Below are 18,868 nucleotides of genomic sequence, written 5' to 3'. Positions count from 1 at the left end.
CCGCCTTCAGCTCAGGTCATGATCCCAGGGTTCTGGGATCAAGCCCCACACTGGGCTCCCTGCTCAGTGGAGAGCCTACTTCTCCCTCTGTCTTTTTCAACATTTCCTTGGTGATTCAGGGTCTTTTCTGATTCCATACCAATTTTAGGATTGTTTGTCCCAGCACTTTGAAAAATGTCATTGGAATTTGGATCGGGATGGTGTTGAAGGTATAGATTGCTCTGGATAGCACAGACATTTAAACAATGTTTATTCTTCTGATCCATGAGCATGGAATGTTTTTCCATCTCTTTGTGTCTTCAATTTCTTTCATGAGTGTTCTATAGTTCCTAGAGTATAGATCCTTTACCTCTTTGGTTAGGTTTATTCTGAGGTATCTTATGGTTTTTGGTGCTAGGGTAAATGGAATCGTTTCGCTAATTTCTCTTTCTACAGTTGCATTGTTAGTGTATAAGAAAGCAACTGATTTCTGTGCATTGATTTTGTATCCTGCCACATTACTGAATTGCTGGATGAGTTCCAGTAATTTGGGGGTGGAGTCTTTTGGATTTTCCACATAAAGTATCATGTCATCTGCGAAGAGAGAGTTTGACTTCTTCTTTGCCAATTTGAATACCTTTTATTTCTTTTTGTTGTCTGATTGCTGTTGCTAGGACTTCTAGTACTATGTTGAACAACCATGGTGAGAGTGGGCATCCTTGTCATGTTCCTGATCTTAAGGGAAAAGCTCTCAGCTTTTCCCCATTGAGGATGATATTTGCTGTGGGTTTTTCATAGATGGATTTTGTGAACTTGAGGAATGTTCCCTCTATCCCTATACTCTGAAGAGTTTTAATCAGGAATGGATGCTGTATTTTGTCAAATGCTTTTTCTGCATCAATTGAGAGGACAATACGGTTCTTCTCTCTCCTCTTATTAATGTGTTCTATCACACTGATTGATTTGCGAGTGTTGAACCACCCTTGCATCCCAGGATAAATCCCACTTGGTCGTGGTTGATGATCCTTTCCGTGTATCGTTGGATCCTATTAGCTAGGATTTTGTTGAGGATTTTGGAATCCATATTCATCAGGGATATCGGTCTGAAATTCTCCTTTTTGATGGGGTCTTTGCCTGGTTTGGGTATTAAGGTAATGCTGGCCTCACAGAATGAGTCTGGAAGCTATCCTTCTGTTTCTATTTTTTGAAACAGCTTTAGGAGAATAGGTATTATTTCTTCTTTGAATGTTTGGTAGAATTCCCCAGGGAATCCATCAAGCCCTGGACTCTTGTTTTTTGGGAGGTTTTTGATCACTGCTTCAATCTTATTACTGGTTAATGACCTATTCAGGTTGTCAATTTCTTCTTGTATCAGTCTTGGGAGTTTATAGATTTCCAGGAAGGCATCCATTTCTCCCAGGTAGCTTAATTTATTGGCATATAGTTGTTGATAATAATTTCTATTAATTGTTTCTATTTCCTTGGTGTTAGTCATGATATCTCCCCTTTCATTCATAATTTTATTAATTTGGGTCCTTTCTCTTTTCTTTTGGATAAGTCTGGCCAGTGGTTTATCAACCTTATTAATTCTTTCAAAGAACCAGCTTCTCGTTTCGTTGATCTGATCTACTGTGTTTCTGGTTTCTAATTCACTGATCTCTGCTCTAATCTTAATTATTTCTCTTCTAATATGTGGCTTAGGCATCGTTTGTTGCTTTTTCTCTAGTTCTTTAAGGTGTAGAGTTAGTTGGTAAATTCGGGATTTTTCTATTTTTTTGAGTGTGGCTTGGATGGCTATGTATTTCCCCCTTAAGACCGCCTTTGCAGTATCCCATAGGTTTTGGACTGAAGTGCTTTTGTTCTCATTGGTTTCCATGAATTGTTTAAGCTCTTCTTTGATTTCTTGGTTGACCCAAACATTCTTGAGCAGAGTGGTTTTTAACTTCCAAGTGTTTGAATATCTGCCAATTTTTTTCTTGTGACTGAGTTCCAGTTTAAAAGCATTATGGTCTTTTATGGTCTGACGAGTAGGGGACCCTATTCCAACCAGACCCTGGAACTGAGTTGGATATCTACCGGACCACTCTGAACACCCACGAAATCAGCCCGAGATGTACAAAGATAGATCTGGATCTCTATAAACAGAATATCGCAGGTGTTTGGTTTTGAGATACGAAGCGGGGGGGGCCTTGATTCTGCGGGCAGATATCGGAGGATATGCGGAAGGGGGAGGGAGCCAAGCCATCCGGATCCTACACCACCAGTGAGCAACAGCCTCCCACGTTGTGGACAGGGCACAGACTCACAGACCGGTAGCAGCAGGGAAAGGACTTTAGGGCAGCCCCCTGGACTGAAACCAGCAGGGCTCGACATGTGAACTGGGGGGACCTGGTGGTTTTAGAAGCACAAAGGGCAGAGACATGCCCCGATCTGGAGGCGAGAACTGGGAGCGCTGCTGAGGGGCACACAACCCAGGACGTGAAGTTTAAGGCAGCACACACAGAAACGGACATAGTGTAGCCTGGAGAGCTCACTGAAGAACAGACTGCGATCTCTCCATTCTGAGGCAGAGGGCTGGAAACGGTCTCTTCTGCTCTGACTCTCAGAAAAGATGCAGAAAGCCACCAGGGAAGCCACTAGAGAACAAAAGCCCGCCCAAAACCGGTTTTCACTGAGCCCATCCCCCGCCATGGGGGCAGGGCAACTCTACCCAAACAGGGATGCCTGAGTAACACTGTGGCAGTCCCCTCCCCCAGAAGGAAGGCTGGACGAACAAGAGGCCAGCAAGCCTTACGTCCCTATAAAACAGGTGCATCTTGCTTGGGTTGTGGTCAATAATTTGGACTCTATACATTCCCTCAACCACCCATTAACAGAATGACAAGGAGGAGGAACCCCCAAAATAGGAAAGACTCAGAGACTATGACTTATACCACAGATTTACAAATGGATACAGATATAACCAAGATGTCGGAGATGGAATTCAGGCTAGCAATTGTGAAGATGATAGCTAGAATGAAGAAATCGATTAATGGCAACAGAAGAGTCTCTAAGGGCAGAAACGAAAGCTAAATTGGCAGAATTTAAAAATGCTATCGAGATTCCAATCTAATCTAGATAATCTAACAGCTAGGTTAAGTGAGGCAGAAGAACAAATTAGTGATCTAGAAGACCAATTAATAGACAAGAAGGAACAAGAGGAGGCCAGGGAAAAATAACTCAAAATCCATGAAAATAGAATCAGAGAAATAAGTGACACCATGAAATGTTCCAATGTCAGAATTTTTGGGATCCCTCAGGGGGTGGAGAGCGAAAGGACTAGAAGATATATTTGAGCAAATCGTAGCTGAGAACTTCCCTAATCTGGGGAATGAAACAAACATTTGTGTCCTAGAGGCAGAGAGGACCCCTCCCAAGATCAAGGAAAACAGGCCAACACCCCAGCATGTAATAGTAAAACTCGCAAATCTTAGAACAAAGGAAACCATCTTAAGGGCAGTTAGGGGGAAGAGATTCCTTACGTACAGAGGGAGGAACATCAGAAAAACGTCAGACCTATCCACAGAGACCTGGCAAGCCAGAAAGGCCTGGCAAGACATATTCAGGGTACTAAACGAGAAGAACATACAGCCAAGAATACTTTATCAGGCAATGCTGTCATTTAGAATGGATGGAGAGATGTAGAGGTTCCAAGACTGGCAGAAACTGAAAGAATATGTGACCACTAAGCTGGCCCTGTAAGAAATATTAAGGGGGGGTTCTATAAAAGGAGAAAGACCCCAAGAGTGATATAGCACAGAAATTTACAGAGACAATCTATAGAAACAAGGACTTCACAGGCAACAGGATGACAATCAATTCATATCTATTAATAATTACTCTCAACGTGAATGGCCTAAATGCTCCCATAAAACGGCACAGAGTTGCAGATTGCATTAAAAGACAGGACCCATCCATATGCTGTCTACAAGAGACTCATTCTGAACCTAAATATACATCCAGACTGAAAGTGAAGGGATGGAGATCCATCTTCCATGCCAGCGGACCTCAAAAGAAAGCTGCGGTAGCGATTCTTATATCAGACAAATTAGATTTTAAGCTAAAGAATGTAATTAGAGACACAGAAGGACACTATATCATTCTTAAAGGGTCTATCCAACAAGAAGATCTAACAATTGTAAATATCTACGCCCCCAACCTGGGGGCAGCCATCTACATAAGCCAACTGTTAACCAAAATAAAGAGTCATATTGATAACAATACATTAATTGTAGGAGACCTCAATAGTCCACTCTCAGCAACAGACAGATCATCTAAGCAGAAAATCAACAAAGAAAAAAGAGCTCTGAATGACACACTGGACCAGATGGACCTCATAGATATATATAGAACATTCCACCCTAAAACAACAGAATACCCATTCTTCTCGAGCGCACATGGAACTTTCTCCAGAAGAGACCACATACTGGATCACAGATCAGGTCTCAACTGATACCAAAAGATTGAGATTATTCCCTGCATATTCTCTGCACAGCAATCTTTTGTTGAATTTGATCCTGCGGAGCCATGACATCTTCATCACAGGCCAGCCAGACAGTTAACACCTTCAGAGTCACACTGCCCAATGGTGGCTCCTGATTTTGTAACTGAGATTCCTCCAGAGCTATCTTTAAATGATGCTGTATTCCCACTTCATGAAAAGAACTAGAGGATTTATCAAAATTATTAACAGCCCACAGTGAAATATCACTAGCCACCCGCTGAAAAGGTCAAAATGAAAAAGTGTGAAAACACCAAATGTTGGCATAGTTTGGAGTAACCACAACATTCAAACATTGCTAGTAGGAGTATAAAATGGTATAACTGCTTCGGAAAACTGGCAGTTCCACAAAAAGTCAAATATCTATGACCCAAAAATTCCAGTCTTGCTTGTATTTCCAAGGGGAATGAAAACATCTGTCCACTAAAAGCCTTGTACACAAACAATCTTAGCAGCTTTATTCATAATAGACAAAAAGTAGAAATAGCCCAGGTGTCTATTAAAAGAAGAATGGATAAACAAATTGTGATATATTCAAACAATAGAATACTACTGAGCAATACAGAGGAACAAACTATTGATACACCCAATGTTATGATGAGCAAAATAAGCCTTACCCAGATGAGAGCATACTATACAACCCCACTGACTAAAGTTCTAAAATAGGCAAAATTAATCCATGGTGATAGAAATCAGATTAACAGCTACTTTTTGCAAGGAAGAACTGAGAAGGGACATAACAGAACTTTCTAGGATGATGGAAATGTTCTATATCTAGTTGCAGGTTACATGAGTATAGGCATTTGTCAAAACTGACTAAGCTATATACTTAATGATCTCTGCATTATATTACTGTATGTAATTTATACCTCAAAGTAAAACATTCCTTAGGAAAAAATAAATAAATAAAGCCCATTCAGGCATGGATTGCAGTCTTGACAGAAAACATTGAAAGCTTGTGGAATCTTAAAACACAATGAATAATAAAGCTCTTATTAAGCTTAAGGTCTGTGCCTAAAACACTGCTGAAATATTTTGTTTTGCTTTTGTAAATAAAAGCATATTAGAAATATTATACAGATATTTCTCTGTAAAGGAATTATTATGGTGAATCCTTTCATACCAAAATGATGTTTGCCAAAAACAGATTCAAGAACAAAAAGAAAATGTCTTTATTTTCTACTGGAGAAATTTTCAATCGCATCATACCTTGTGAGTTTTTGAGACTGGTACTTTATCTTGTTTTAAACTTTTCATTTCATTAGCAGCATGCGAATTTCCTTTCAATCTCTGTATTGTCATAAACTCATACTTCCTCTGCAACAGTACATATCCATGAATTAAAATACAATTCTATTAAAGGTGGGAAAATCCAAAGGCAATCACTTAAAATTCACTTGTGTCAGGGCACCTGGGTGGCTCAGTCATTAAGCATCTGCCTTCGGCTCAGGTCATGATCCCAGGGTCCTGGGATCCAGTCCTATATCGGGCTCCCTGCTCAGCAGGAGGCCTGCTTCTCCCTCTCCCACTCCCTCTGCTTGTGTTCCCTCTCTCGTGTTCTCTCTGTCAAATAAATAAATAAAATCTTTAAAAAAAAAAAAATCCCTTGTGTCAAAAGAGCAGGCAACTTACCTGTAAATTATCTAAACGAGCTTGAACTCTCTTAGCCTGAATCTCCATCTTCTTGTTTTCTTCACTTACTTCATTTAACTAAAGTGAGAAAACATTAAATATTTCAATATAAAACTTAAGCTGATTTCATACTAAAGATTTTGTAAAGATATTATCTAGTCTGTATAACCAAACAATGTAACAAAACAGAGGTAGCATTCGTAATTAAAGATCACCGCTTATGGTAATTAGACTTATCATGGAAATCATTTTGAAATGTATAAAAATAGTGAATCACTATGATATATAGCTGAAACTAATAGGATATTGTATGTCAATTATACTTCAATAAAAAAATAAAAATTTTAATTAAAAAAAAAAAATCAGAGCTAAAATCATCTGTCCCTAAAGTACTAATAGTATCTAAGTTTACTTCATTCTATAAAAAATTTGCAAGTCTCCTGAGATCTTACAAGTATATGTTTTAATGGGAAATGTCTTTTAATCAAACTTATGTATGTACATGAAAGTGTACAAATCATTAAGTATGCAGTGTAATGAATTATTGAAATTGGATTAAATGTATAAATTTGGGAAGAACTGACATGTTTATAAATATTGAGTCTTCATATGTATGAACATAACATAGCCTTCAAATTATTTAGATCTATTTATTTTCTTTTAATAATGTTCTGTACTTTTCAGTGTATGTGTTATATACATCTTTCTTTTATATTTATTCCTGGATAGCTAATGCTTTTTGATGCTATTATCTGTGGGATCTTTCAATAAATAACACTATTTGATTACAGCTGGTATATAAAAATACAACTGATTTTTGTATATTGAACTTACATCCAAGGATTTGCCTATATTTGCTTTATTCTACTAACTTGTCTGTATATCCATTTGGATACCTGTATATACAGTTACATAATCATGTTATCAGTAGATAATTCTTATTTCTTCCTTTCCAATCCTTATTTTCTATTTTTTTTTCCGTATTGCACTGACTAGGACTCTGAGTACAGTGTTCAATAGAAACAGTTAAGAGTGAGCACCCTTCTTCTGATTTCAGAGGGAAAACAATAACTTAAATATGATTTTGTTGTTGGGTTGTTTTTGTAGATACCTTATCAAAATTAAGTTCTCTTTTATTACTAATATCATGAGTTAGTGCTGAATTTTATTATCAATAGAAATATGATTTTTCTCCATTTATCAGATGTGTTAATTTTCAAATGATAAACCGTAATTTTCAAATGATAAACCATAACTTCCAAGTGATAAACTTTGTAATTCCTGTACTAAATCCATTTAGCTATATTATTTTTATGTATTGCTAGATTCAATTTGCTAATATTTAAATTTCTTGCAACTATATCCATGCAACTGATTTGAATTTTTCTTTTCTTATAACAATCTTGACACATTTAGTTTCAAGGTTATGCAGGCCTCATACAACAAAAAGGAGGGTTTTTCTCTCTTTTTCTATTTATATTTAAGGTATATGATGTTTCCTCCTCAAAAGATAGTCGTAAGTCTTACTGCTCCTTCTCTGAAAGTAAAGTGTCTTATTTTTCTCTGATCACTTTAAAAATTTTATCTTTATCTAATGTTTTCAGCAGTCTTAAAACAATGTTCCTATGTTTGCTTTTTCTCAACATTTATCCTGTTTAGGCTTAACATAGTTTCTTGAATATATAAGTTGGCATACTGTTTTTACAAGTTTTGGATAATATGTGGCCATTTCTCTTCAAATATTTTGTTTTTGCCGTATGATCTCTTTTTGAACTCCCATGTTAGAAATTTTAACAAAACGTATATCTTTTATAAATTTGTTTATTCTTTCTCTACTCAATGTTTTTATTTCAAAACTTTTTAGGAAATCATCTTCCAGTTCATTAATCCTGTCTTCTGCTGCATCTCATCTGCTATTAAATCCATTCACTGGAGTTCTGAAATTCAATTAGTGTATTTTTAAGTTTCAGAATTTCATTTTAATTCCTTTTTATAAATTCTGCTTCTCTAATGAAGTTCTCAATCTTTTTTTCTACTTTTTTGAACACATTAATCATTATTTTAAAATCACTACCTACTAGCTCCAATATCTGGATCACTGCCAGGTATATTCACATTGCCTGGGGCATTTTTGTTCTCTTCATATTGAGTTATACGATTCTGTCTTTTTATAATCTTTATTTAAATTCTAGTTAATTAACATACAGTGCAATATTGGTTTCATGAGTAGAATTCAGTGATTCATGTGATTCTGTCTTTTAATATAATGATTAATTTTGTATAGAATGACAAAGAAAATATATAAATTTTGTACACATTTTCTTTCAGAGAGGGCTCATTCTTTCCTTTGCTAGATACTCAAAATGGGAACTGATCGCCTTATTCTAAACAGGAACTAATATCAGTTAAGACCACATTTCAGCTTGAGGAGGATTTCATATATCTCTAATTTGCCTCCTCCTAGGGTGCAACCCTGATTCTTTCAAATGAGAGCCTATGGTATTCACAGGGACTCTCTAGCCTGATGAATCCTGAATATTAATCCTTGACTCCTCAGCTTGGCAAGACTTAATGGGAATTGTTTTTTTATTATCATAATAATATTGCAGACTTATTTATGTCCAATGCTACCATAAATTACCATACAAGTCAGTCACAGAAATAAGTTACCTTTTTATTTAGCAATTTTGGAAACACAGTTGAGCTTTGAACCATGCAGGGGTGATGGTCACCAACCCCTGGGCAATAAAAAATCCACAAAGAACTTTTGACTCCCCAAAACACTTTACTAGTAGCTTACTGTTGACAAGGAGCTTTAATGATAATATAAACAGCCAATTAACACATATTTTTTAATGTTATATGTATGATACACAATGTTCTTATAATAAAGTAGGCTAGAGAAAACAAAATGTTATTAGGAAAATCATAAGGACAGACATTCCAAGATGGCGGAGGAATAGGAGACTAGTTTTGTCTGGTCCCAGGAATTTAGCTAGAGAGCTATCAAATCATTCTGAACTCCTGTGAACTGAACCAGAGCTCTAAAAGAATTGCTGCAATTCTACAAATAGAAAAGCAAGCACTTTCTACAAGGTAGGAGGTGTGGAGAAGTGAATCCTAAGCAACATATTGGAAGATAAACCGCGAGAGTAGGGAGCTGCAGAAAGCCGGCTACCAGAAAGTAATATAGTAGTATAGCGAAAAATCAGAACTTCTAGAAGTCTGCTCTGGTATATGTCCCTGCCTGAAAGGTACTCAGGTGGCCAAACAGGGAAGAATCCTAGGTGGGACAGTGTGCTCTCAGGATCCCAGGGGTCACAGAAAGAACAGGGGTACCTGAGTGCGTGAGAGTTCCCAGGCATCGGAGCAGGAAAGCTGGCTGCCATCAGCAAGCCCAGAAGTGGGCTTTCAGAACAGTGTTGCCATAAAACACAAACCGCAGAAGGGTTGGGCAACCACTCTCTGAGCAGGGAACCAGCAAATGGCAGAACCGCAGTAAGACAACCCTCCCTCCTGGGGAAGAATGGCATGGGTGCGCGCCAGAGGAGTCTGCAGGCTTTGGAGACTCCAAGCGGGGTCACATGACTGAATAGAAATGCTCAGTCATGGGCTAGGTGAGCACAGAGTGCAGATAGAGACCAGGGACACAGGAATGATTGATTGCTTTACCCCAAGGGCATACTGAGGAGTGGGGGGTGGTCGGGCACGAGCTTTTAGCTCCAGGGCTGGAGACTGGGAGGCGCCATTTCCATTCTCAATCTCTAAAGCCACGTGTAAAGCCTTCAGGGAACAAAAGCCATATAGAGCAATCCGGGGCCAATTACATAGCCTGACCCCTGGCTTGGGGCAGTGCAGTTCCTCCTGGGGCAAAGACACCTGAGAATCAGTGCAACAGGCCCCTTCCCAAGAAGATCAGCAAGAACATCCAACTAAGACCAACTTTACCAAGCACAAAGAACTGCAAAACTCCAGCACTAGAGGAAAACAGTATATAGAATTCATGTTTTCTTTTCTCATGATTAGTCTTCCAAATTTACTATTTTTCTCTTTCATTTTCACCCAATTTCTTATTGTCAACTTTTTAAAAGTTTTTTTAAATTTTCATTTTTACAGTTACATTCTATCCTTTCATTGTATTTAATTTTATTTTTGTATATACATAAGTTTTCCTTTTTTTACAATTTTGGGATCTAGTTTTTATTTTTTTTTTTAAGATTTTACTTATTTATTTGTCAGAGAGGGAGAGAGATGGAAAGAAGCTGAGAAAGAGTACAAGCAGGGGGAGCAGCAAGCAGAGGAGAAGCAGGGTCCTTGCTGAACAAGGAGCCCGATGGGGAACTTGATCCCAGGACTCTGGGATCATGACCTGAGCCGAAGGCAGACGCTTAACCAAATAAGACACCCAGGTGTTCCGGGATCTAGTCTTCCAACAAACAGACCAAAATACACACAGAATCCAATGAATTGCTCTGTTCTGTTCACCTGTCTGATTATATTCTCTCTCATTTTTTTTATTTTTTATTTTTTCTTAAATTTTTTTGTTTTTTCGGTTCTGGGGCTCTTCTGATTTGCTTAGTGTATATTTATCTGGGGTCATTGTTGACATTTTAGTATTTTGTTCTCTCATTCATCTATTCTTCTCTGGACAGAATTACAAGACGGTAAAACTCATCTCAAAAGAACAAGAGGAAGTTCTGACTGCCAGGGACCTAATCAGTATGGCTATAAGATACTGGAACTAGAGTTCAGAATAACGATTATAAATATACCAGCTGACCTTGAAAACGGCATAGAAAACGAGAAAATCCCTGTCAGGAGAAATAAAAGAACTAAAATCTAAACAAGTTGAAATCAAAAAGGCTATTAATGAGATGCAATAAAAAATGGAGGCTTTACAGATACCTGGGTGGCTCAGTCAGTTAGCATCTACCTTCGGCTCAGGTCATGATCCCAGGATCCTGGGATCAAGCCCCAAATTGGGTTCCTTGCTCAGCAGAGAGACTGCTTCTCCCTCTGACTGCTGTTCCCCCTGCTTGCGCTGTTGTTCTATCTCTCTGACTCTGACAAATAAATAAATAAAATCTTTAAAAAAAAATGGAGGCTCTAATTGCTAGGATGAATGACTCAGAAGAGAGAATTAGTAATATAGAAGACAAAATGATGGAAAATGAAAAAGCTGAGAAAAAGAGAGATAAACAACTACTGGATCACCAGGGGAGAATTCAAGAGATCAGTGATACCATGGAGCAAAAGAATATTAGAATTGACATCACAGAAAAAGGAAAGGGGAGGGGGAAGAAGATATACTTGAGCAAATTATACCTGAGAACTACCCTAATCTGGGAAAGGAAACAGGCAATCAAGTCCAGGAGGCACAGAGAATCCCCCTCAAAATCATGAAAAATAGGTCAACACCTCAAAATAATAGTGAAGCTTGCAAATCTCAGAGAAAGAGAAAATCCTGAAAGCAGCTCGGGACAAGAGGTCGGTAACCTACAAGGGTAGAAACATTAGACTGATAGCAGACCTATCCACAGAGACCTGGAAAGCCAAAAAGGACTGGCAAAACATATTCAGGGTGCCAAATGAGAAAAATATGCAGCCAAGAACAGTTTACCAGCAAGGCTGTCATTCAAAATAGAAGAAGAGATAAAAAGCTTCCAGGACAAACAGAAACTAAAAGAATTTGTGATCACTAAACCAGCTCTGCAAGAAATATTAAAGGGGATCCTTGAAGCAAAGAGAGAGCCCAAAAGTAACAGACCAGAAAGGACCAAGACAATATACAGAAACAGGTGACTTTATAGGTAATACAGTAGCACTAAATCCAAATCTTTGAACAGTTACTCTGAGTGTAAATGGGCTAAATGTCCCAATCAAAAGACACAGGGTATCAGATTGGATAAAAAAGCAAGACCAGGGAGCCTGGGTGGCTCAGTTGGGTGAGCATCTGCCTTCAGCTCAGGTCATCATCCCAGGACTCTCAGATCAAGCCCCACATCAGGCTCCCCACTCGGTGGGGAGCCTGCTTCCCCTTCTCCTTCTGCCTGCCACTCCACCTGCTTGTGCTCTCTCTGTCAAAAAAATATAAAATCTTAAAAAAAAAAAAATCTTTAAAAGGCAAGACCCATCAATATGCCATCCGCAAGAGACTCATTTTAGACCCAAGGACACCTCCAGCTTGAAAATGAGGGGTGAAGAACCATTTATTATGCTAATGGACATCAAAAGAAAGCTGGGGTAGCAATCTTTATAACACACAAATTAGATTTTAAAACAAAGACTGTAATAAAAGATTAAGAGGGACATTATATCAAAATTAAAGGGTCTATCCAACAAGAAGATCTAACAACTGTAAATACTTAATGCTGCTAACTTGGGAACAGCCAAATATATAAACCAGTTAATAACAAAATTAAAGAAACAAACTGATAATAATACAATAATAGTTGGGGATGTTAGCACTTCACTCATTGCAATGGACAGATCATATAAGCAGAAGATCAACAAGGAAACAAGGGCTTTGAATGACACATTGGACCAGATGGACTTAACAGATATATTCAGATCATTCCATCCTAAAGCAACAGAATACATATTCTTCTCTCTAGTGCACATGGAACATTCCCCAGAATAGATCACATTCACAGTCACAAATCAGGTCTCAACCAGTACGAAAAGACTGGGATTATTCCCTGCATATTTTTAGACAACAATGCTTTGAAACTTGAACTCAATCACAAGAGGAAATTTGGAAAGAACTCAAATACGTGGAGGTTAAAGAGCATCCTACTAAAGAATGAATGGGTCAACCAGGAAATTAAAGAATTAAAATTCATGGAAACAAATGAAAATGAAAACACAACTGTTCGAAACCTTTGGGAGGCAGCAAAGGTGGTCCTACGAGGGAAGTACATAGCAATACAAGCCATTCTCAAGAAACAAGAAAAGTCTCAGATACACAATCTAACCCTACACCTAAAGGAACAGGAGGAAGAAAAGCAAAGAAAGCCTAAATGCAGCAGAAGAAGTAAATTAATAACGATTAGAGGGGAAATCAATGAAATAGAAACCAAAAGAACACTAGAACAGAGCAATGAAACTAGGAGCTGGTTCTTCAAAAGAATAAATAAGATCGATAAACCCCTGGTCAGATTCATCAAAAAGAAAAGTAAAGGACCCAATTAAATAAAATAATGAATGAAAGAGGAAAGATCACAACCAACACCAAAGAAACACAAACAATTATAAGAACATAGTATGAGCAACTATATGCCAACAAATTAGACAATCTGGAAGAAATGGATGCATTCCTAGAAATGTATAAACTACCAAAACTGAAACAGGAAGAAATAGAAAACCTGAACAGACCCATAACCAACAAGGAAATTGAGGCAGTAATCAAAAATCTCCCAAAACACAAGCGTCCAAGGCCAGATGGCTTTCCAGGGGAATTCTACCAAACATTTAAAGAAGAATTTATATCTATGCTTCTGAAGCTGTTTCAAAAAATAGAAATGGAAGGAATACTTCCAAGCTCATTCTGAGGCCAGCATTACCCTGATCCCAAAACCAGACAAAGACCCCACCAAAAAGAATTACAGGCCAATATCCCTGACGAACATGGATGCCAAAATTCCCCCAAGGTAAGAGCCAACAAGGTCCAACAGTATATTAAATGCTGGGCATGGAGCCTACTTAAAAAATAATTAAACCAAAGCTGGCGGCATCACAATTCCAGACTTCAAACTCTATTACAACAAAGCTGTCATCATCAAGACAGTATGGTACTGGCACAAAAACAGGCACATAGATCAATGGAACAGACTAGAGAGCCCAGAAATGGACCCTCAACTCTATGGTCAACTAATCTTTGACAAAGCAGGAAAGAATATCCAATGGAGAAAAGACAGTCTCTTCAACAAATGGTGCTGGGAATATTGGACAGCCACATGCAGAAGAATGAAACTGAACCACTTTCTTACAGCATACACAAAAATAAACTCAAAATGGATGAAAGACCTAAAAATTTAAGACAGGAATCCATCAAAATCCTAGGGGAGAACACAGGCAATAACCTCTTCGACTTTGGCCGCAGCAACTTTTTTTTTTTTTTTAAAGATTTTATTTATTTATTTGACAGAGAGAGAGAGAAAGCACAAGTAGGCAGAGAGGCAGGCAGAGGGAGAGGGAGAAGCAGGCTCTCCACTGAGCAGGGAGCCCGATGTGGGGCTCGATCCCAGGACTCTGGGATCACGACCCGAGCCGAAGGCAGCCGCTCAACCAACTGAGCCACCCAGGCACCCCGCAGCAACTTCTTGCTAGACACATCTCCAAAGGCAAGGGAAACAAAGGAAAAATGAACTACTGGAATTTCATAAAGATAAAAAACCTTTGCACAGCGAAGGAAATAGTCAACAAAACCAAAAGACAACTGACAGAATGGGAGAAGATATTTGCAAATGGCATATCAGATAAAGGGCTAGTATCCAAGATCTAGAAAGAACTTATCAAACTCAACACCCAAAAAACAAATAATCCAGTCAAGAAATGGGCAGAAGACATGAACAGACATTTCTCCAAAGAAGACATATAAATGGCCATCAGACACATGAAAAAATGGCTCAACATTACTCGGCATCAGGGAAATACAAATCAAAATCACAATGAGATACCAACCCATGCCAGTCAGAATGGCTAAAATGAACAAGTCAGGAAACAACAGATATTGGTGAGGATGCAGAGAAAGGGGAACCCTCTTCACTGCTGGTGGGAATGCAAGCTGGTGCAGCCACTCTGGAAAACAGTATGGAGGTTCCTCAAAAAGTTAAAAATAGAGCTACCCTACCACCCAGCAATTGCACCACCAGGTATTTACCCCAAAGATACAAAATGTAGTGATCTGAAGGGGCACCTGCACCCCAATGTTTATAGCAGCAATGTTCACAATAGGCAAACTATGGAAATACCCCAGATGTCCACTGACAGATGATTGGATAAAGAAGATGTGGTATAATGGAATATTATGCAGCCATCAGAAAGGATGAAATCTTATCATTTACATTGACATGGATGGAACTGGAGGGTATTATGCTGAGTGAATAAGTTAATCAGAAAAAGACAATTATCATATGATCTCACTCATATGTAATTTAAGAAACAAAAGAGAGGATCATAGCAGAAGGGAAAAATAAAAAAGATGAAATCTGAGAGGGAAACAAACGATAAGAGACTCTTAATCATAGGAAACTGAGGGCTGCTAGGGGGGAAGGGTGGGGCGATGAGGTAACTGGGTGATAGACATTAAAGAAGGCACATGATACAAGGAGCACTGGGTAGTATATGAGACTGATGAATCACTGAACTCTACCTCTGAAACTAATAATATGTGAATTAAATGAATTTAAATTTTAAAAAAGAGAGAGAGGAAAGAAAAAAAAAATGAACATCAAAAAAAGAAAAAAAATGAAGACGGGTGGATTCCGAGGAGGGGAGGAGGAAGGGAACAAAGTGACCCAGATCAGCAGAAAATACCCTTGAGAAGCGATGGGAAAATGCAATTCCCAGCTGGATCTTTGTCATATCCAGGATTACTATAGGAGAATAATTTTCCTGAATGTAATGAGAAAAAAATAATAATAAAAGATGGTAGACTCTGACATGAAAAAGAAAATCATAAGGAAGAGAGAATACATTTATAATACTGTACCGCATCTATCAAAAAAAAAATCTTCATATAAGTGGAACACAGTTCAAACCCATGGTGTTTAAGGGTCAACTGTATATATACATCATTCATCATGCCAAAAGTTGGCCAACTATAGCCCATGGACCAAATCTGAACACTGTTTACTGTTATAAATAACATCTTATTAGAATACAGCCATGCTCATTCACTTACTTATTGCCTGTAGCTACTTTTGCATTATGTCAGAGTTGAGTCATGACAGACTGCATGGCTCACAGAGCCCAAAATATTTACTATTTCATCCTTAAAGAAAAATATTGCTGACTCCTCATCTACACTAAAGTTTAGAGTAACCATAAAAAAGCATTCTCCCAGCTGGTACCAAAGGATTTCTCCCAAGCTCTTTCAGTTTGGTCACACTAGATCAAAAATCCAATTATCAATAGATCAATCACTTAATAATTCACATATCCACCCCACTCACCACACACCCATACAAACACATACAAAATTATTAAGAAATATATAACCTTAAGAGATAGGTACGGGCAACAATGTTCTTTGGCTAGCAGTTAAAGAAACCCTTCTCAAAAAAAGAGTGCTATGGGGCGCCTGGGTGGCTCAGTCATTAAGCCTCTGTCTTTGGCTTAGGTTGTGATCCTGGGTTCCTGGGATCGAGCCCCACATCGGGCTCCCCGCTTGGCAGGAGGCCTGCTTCTCCCTCTCCTACTCTCCCTGCTTGTGTTCCTTCTCTCGCTGTGTCTCTCTCTGTCAAATAAAATCTTAAAAAAAAAAAAAAAAAAAGTGCTAGAGTTGTATGGTGACAGATAGTACCTACACTTGTGCTGAGCACAGTATACCACATAACATTGTCAAATCATTATTGTACATCTGAAACTAATATAATGTTTTGTGTCAACCAACTGTACTTCAATTAAAAAGAGAGAGGGGGCGTCTGGTGGCTCAGTTGGTTAAGCAGCTGCCTTCAGCTCAGGTCATGATCCCAGGGTCCTGGGATCAAGTTCCACATCGGGCTCCCTGCTCAGTGGGGAGTCTGCTCCTCCCTCTCCCTCTGTCCCTCTCCTGGCTTGTGCTCTCTCCTCTCTTGCTCACTCTCTGTCTCAAATAAATAAATAAAATCTTAAAAAAAGAGAGAGCGAGAGCACACTAGATTGAGAGTGTGATGGGAAAAAGTAATCTCTCCAGGGATAAAGCAGGCTTCCAGACAACAGTAAGTGAAGGCCATCCATACTCCTACTGTGGGAGGCCATAAATGAATTCAGGGAAGCCAAAGAACTTAGATCAAACGAGAAATGTTGTAGCTAGTTGTCACTGCCAATGAGAAAGGTTGTAACAAGCAGTGACTACAGAACATCAAAAACAGAAACTGAAAACATATAGCTACCTAAAGAATTCCAGGATGCATATTATCTCTGAGAGTCTGAGCTTAGTTACATTTTAGAATCCATGAAGTCTTCCAGCCCAAAGCTTTCATTTTTGAAGTGACTGGGTTTACCCCAATTTCTGCTCATCTACTTCTCCTTCCACAAATACAAACATAATCATTCTCCTGTCTTTCTTGAACTATTCTTTCTCATCTTTCAGTCAAAAACTGGCAAAAGTTAAAAAAAAAAAAAAAAGATACACAACTTCAAAATATTTGCTTTACAACTTCAGTATTATTAAGCAGTAACCTAGATTACATCACTTATGTAATCACTGTACAATATGATAGCCCTCTGTATGATAGCACTCTGTATTTACGCTAGTACAGTGCCTAGCATATAATAGATGTCCAGAAAATAAACGAATGTTAAATAAGCAGTGGTGTAAAACAGCAGTTAAAAGAAGTATTAGCTAAAACCAATGCGTAAAAATCTCCACACTATCATGTTGTTGTTTTTTTTTTTGCTCATTTAAATCTAGTAATTGCTCTTATATTTTAAAAACTCTAAACTGCAAAAACATCTTCTCAGCTGGATGCTAAAACAGATGATGAGAAATCAAAAGCTTAAGAATACCATTTTTATATTTGGAAGTATTATAGGAAATAAAGTTAATCAAAATTTTCTCTAGCTAGAATATATTCTAAGACTTTGATATATAATTTGTTAAATAAAGATGATAGGTTTTAAAAATCTTATAATCTAGTATTTATTAAAATAGGTCTTACCTGCTTTTTTAAGTTATCATTCAATTCTTTCAATGCATCGAAAGAGGACCTTAGCCTCTTGCTTTCTTTATTTCTTTCCTTAAGAACTTCAGTTAAATGCTCAACTTCTGCATCGTGTTGCTAGAAGGAAAAAAAAAATCTGATCTAAAAATTAGGTAAGGATTCCATCCTTGAATCAGGACTTTAATCAGTACATTTAAGCATACATGACTAATACTGCAAATAGTTTATAAAAACTGTATCATCAACCAACATAATAACTAAGCATTAAAAGCATTTGTTAAGTTCCTATTAAAAAACTATTTTCTGCAGGTGCTCAAAAAGATCCACTGAATGCACTGAAATAATTTCTTTCATACCAAGGAATGATAAAACAATGAAGGGTTTCTGATCTTCTTCAAGAGACTAGTTAGTTATTCACAGCTTTATAAATTAAATTAAAATTTAAGATTTAAGTTACCCTTGAAAAGAAACAGTCATAGAGAGAAGGAATTTCTTGTTCTCATTAAGTAGCTAAAATTGTTTACATCTCAAAAAATTTAAAAACATAATTAAATTTCTGAGTCTCAAACTATTTGACTCTCCTTAATCAGTTTTATAAATAATTCAAATCATTTAACTCTCTAATTACATTTAAATGAGATAACACATTTTGATTTAAAGTATAAATATGTATAGTTTATTTCACATTTTATTCTCAATTTATAATGTATTAAGACAAACAAGTTTCTATAGGAAATCAAGAAACTGAATTAATTTCTTTCTTCCAAGTAATCATATAGGTACCATTAAAATAAGGCTGTTATCTTTACACTTAGTAAGAATAACAGACAAATCTCAAGAGAAAAAAATT

At 37.6% G+C, this 18,868-nt stretch overlaps 1 protein-coding gene across 13 annotated transcripts in view; it reads right to left on the bottom strand.

Moving 5' to 3' along the window:
* Positions 1-18,868, bottom strand: part of CCDC138 (coiled-coil domain containing 138) — a 134,605-nt gene that overhangs the window by 88,879 nt on the left and 26,858 nt on the right. For 12 of the 13 annotated variants that reach the window (XM_064572684.1, XM_064572693.1, XM_064572695.1 and 9 more), the window contains 3 exons: positions 18,016-18,135; positions 6,152-6,229; positions 5,729-5,836 (listed from right to left, as the gene is read on the bottom strand). In XM_064572684.1, the coding sequence (XP_064428754.1) occupies positions 5,729-5,836; positions 6,152-6,229; positions 18,016-18,135 (306 nt within the window). The remainder of the gene's footprint in view (positions 1-5,728; positions 5,837-6,151; positions 6,230-18,015; positions 18,136-18,868) is intronic. The other variant, XM_064572686.1, reaches the window with a different exon arrangement.

Source organism: Mirounga angustirostris, unplaced genomic scaffold (genome assembly GCF_029215605.1).
Source record: "Mirounga angustirostris isolate CCGP_5_RB_7025 unplaced genomic scaffold, mMirAng1.0.hap1 SCAF_10, whole genome shotgun sequence".
In the NCBI taxonomy this organism is placed as follows: Eukaryota; Metazoa; Chordata; class Mammalia; order Carnivora; family Phocidae; genus Mirounga; species Mirounga angustirostris.
Note: the sequence above shows the minus strand (reverse complement) of the source record. Positions and strands in the feature narration are given on the sequence as shown.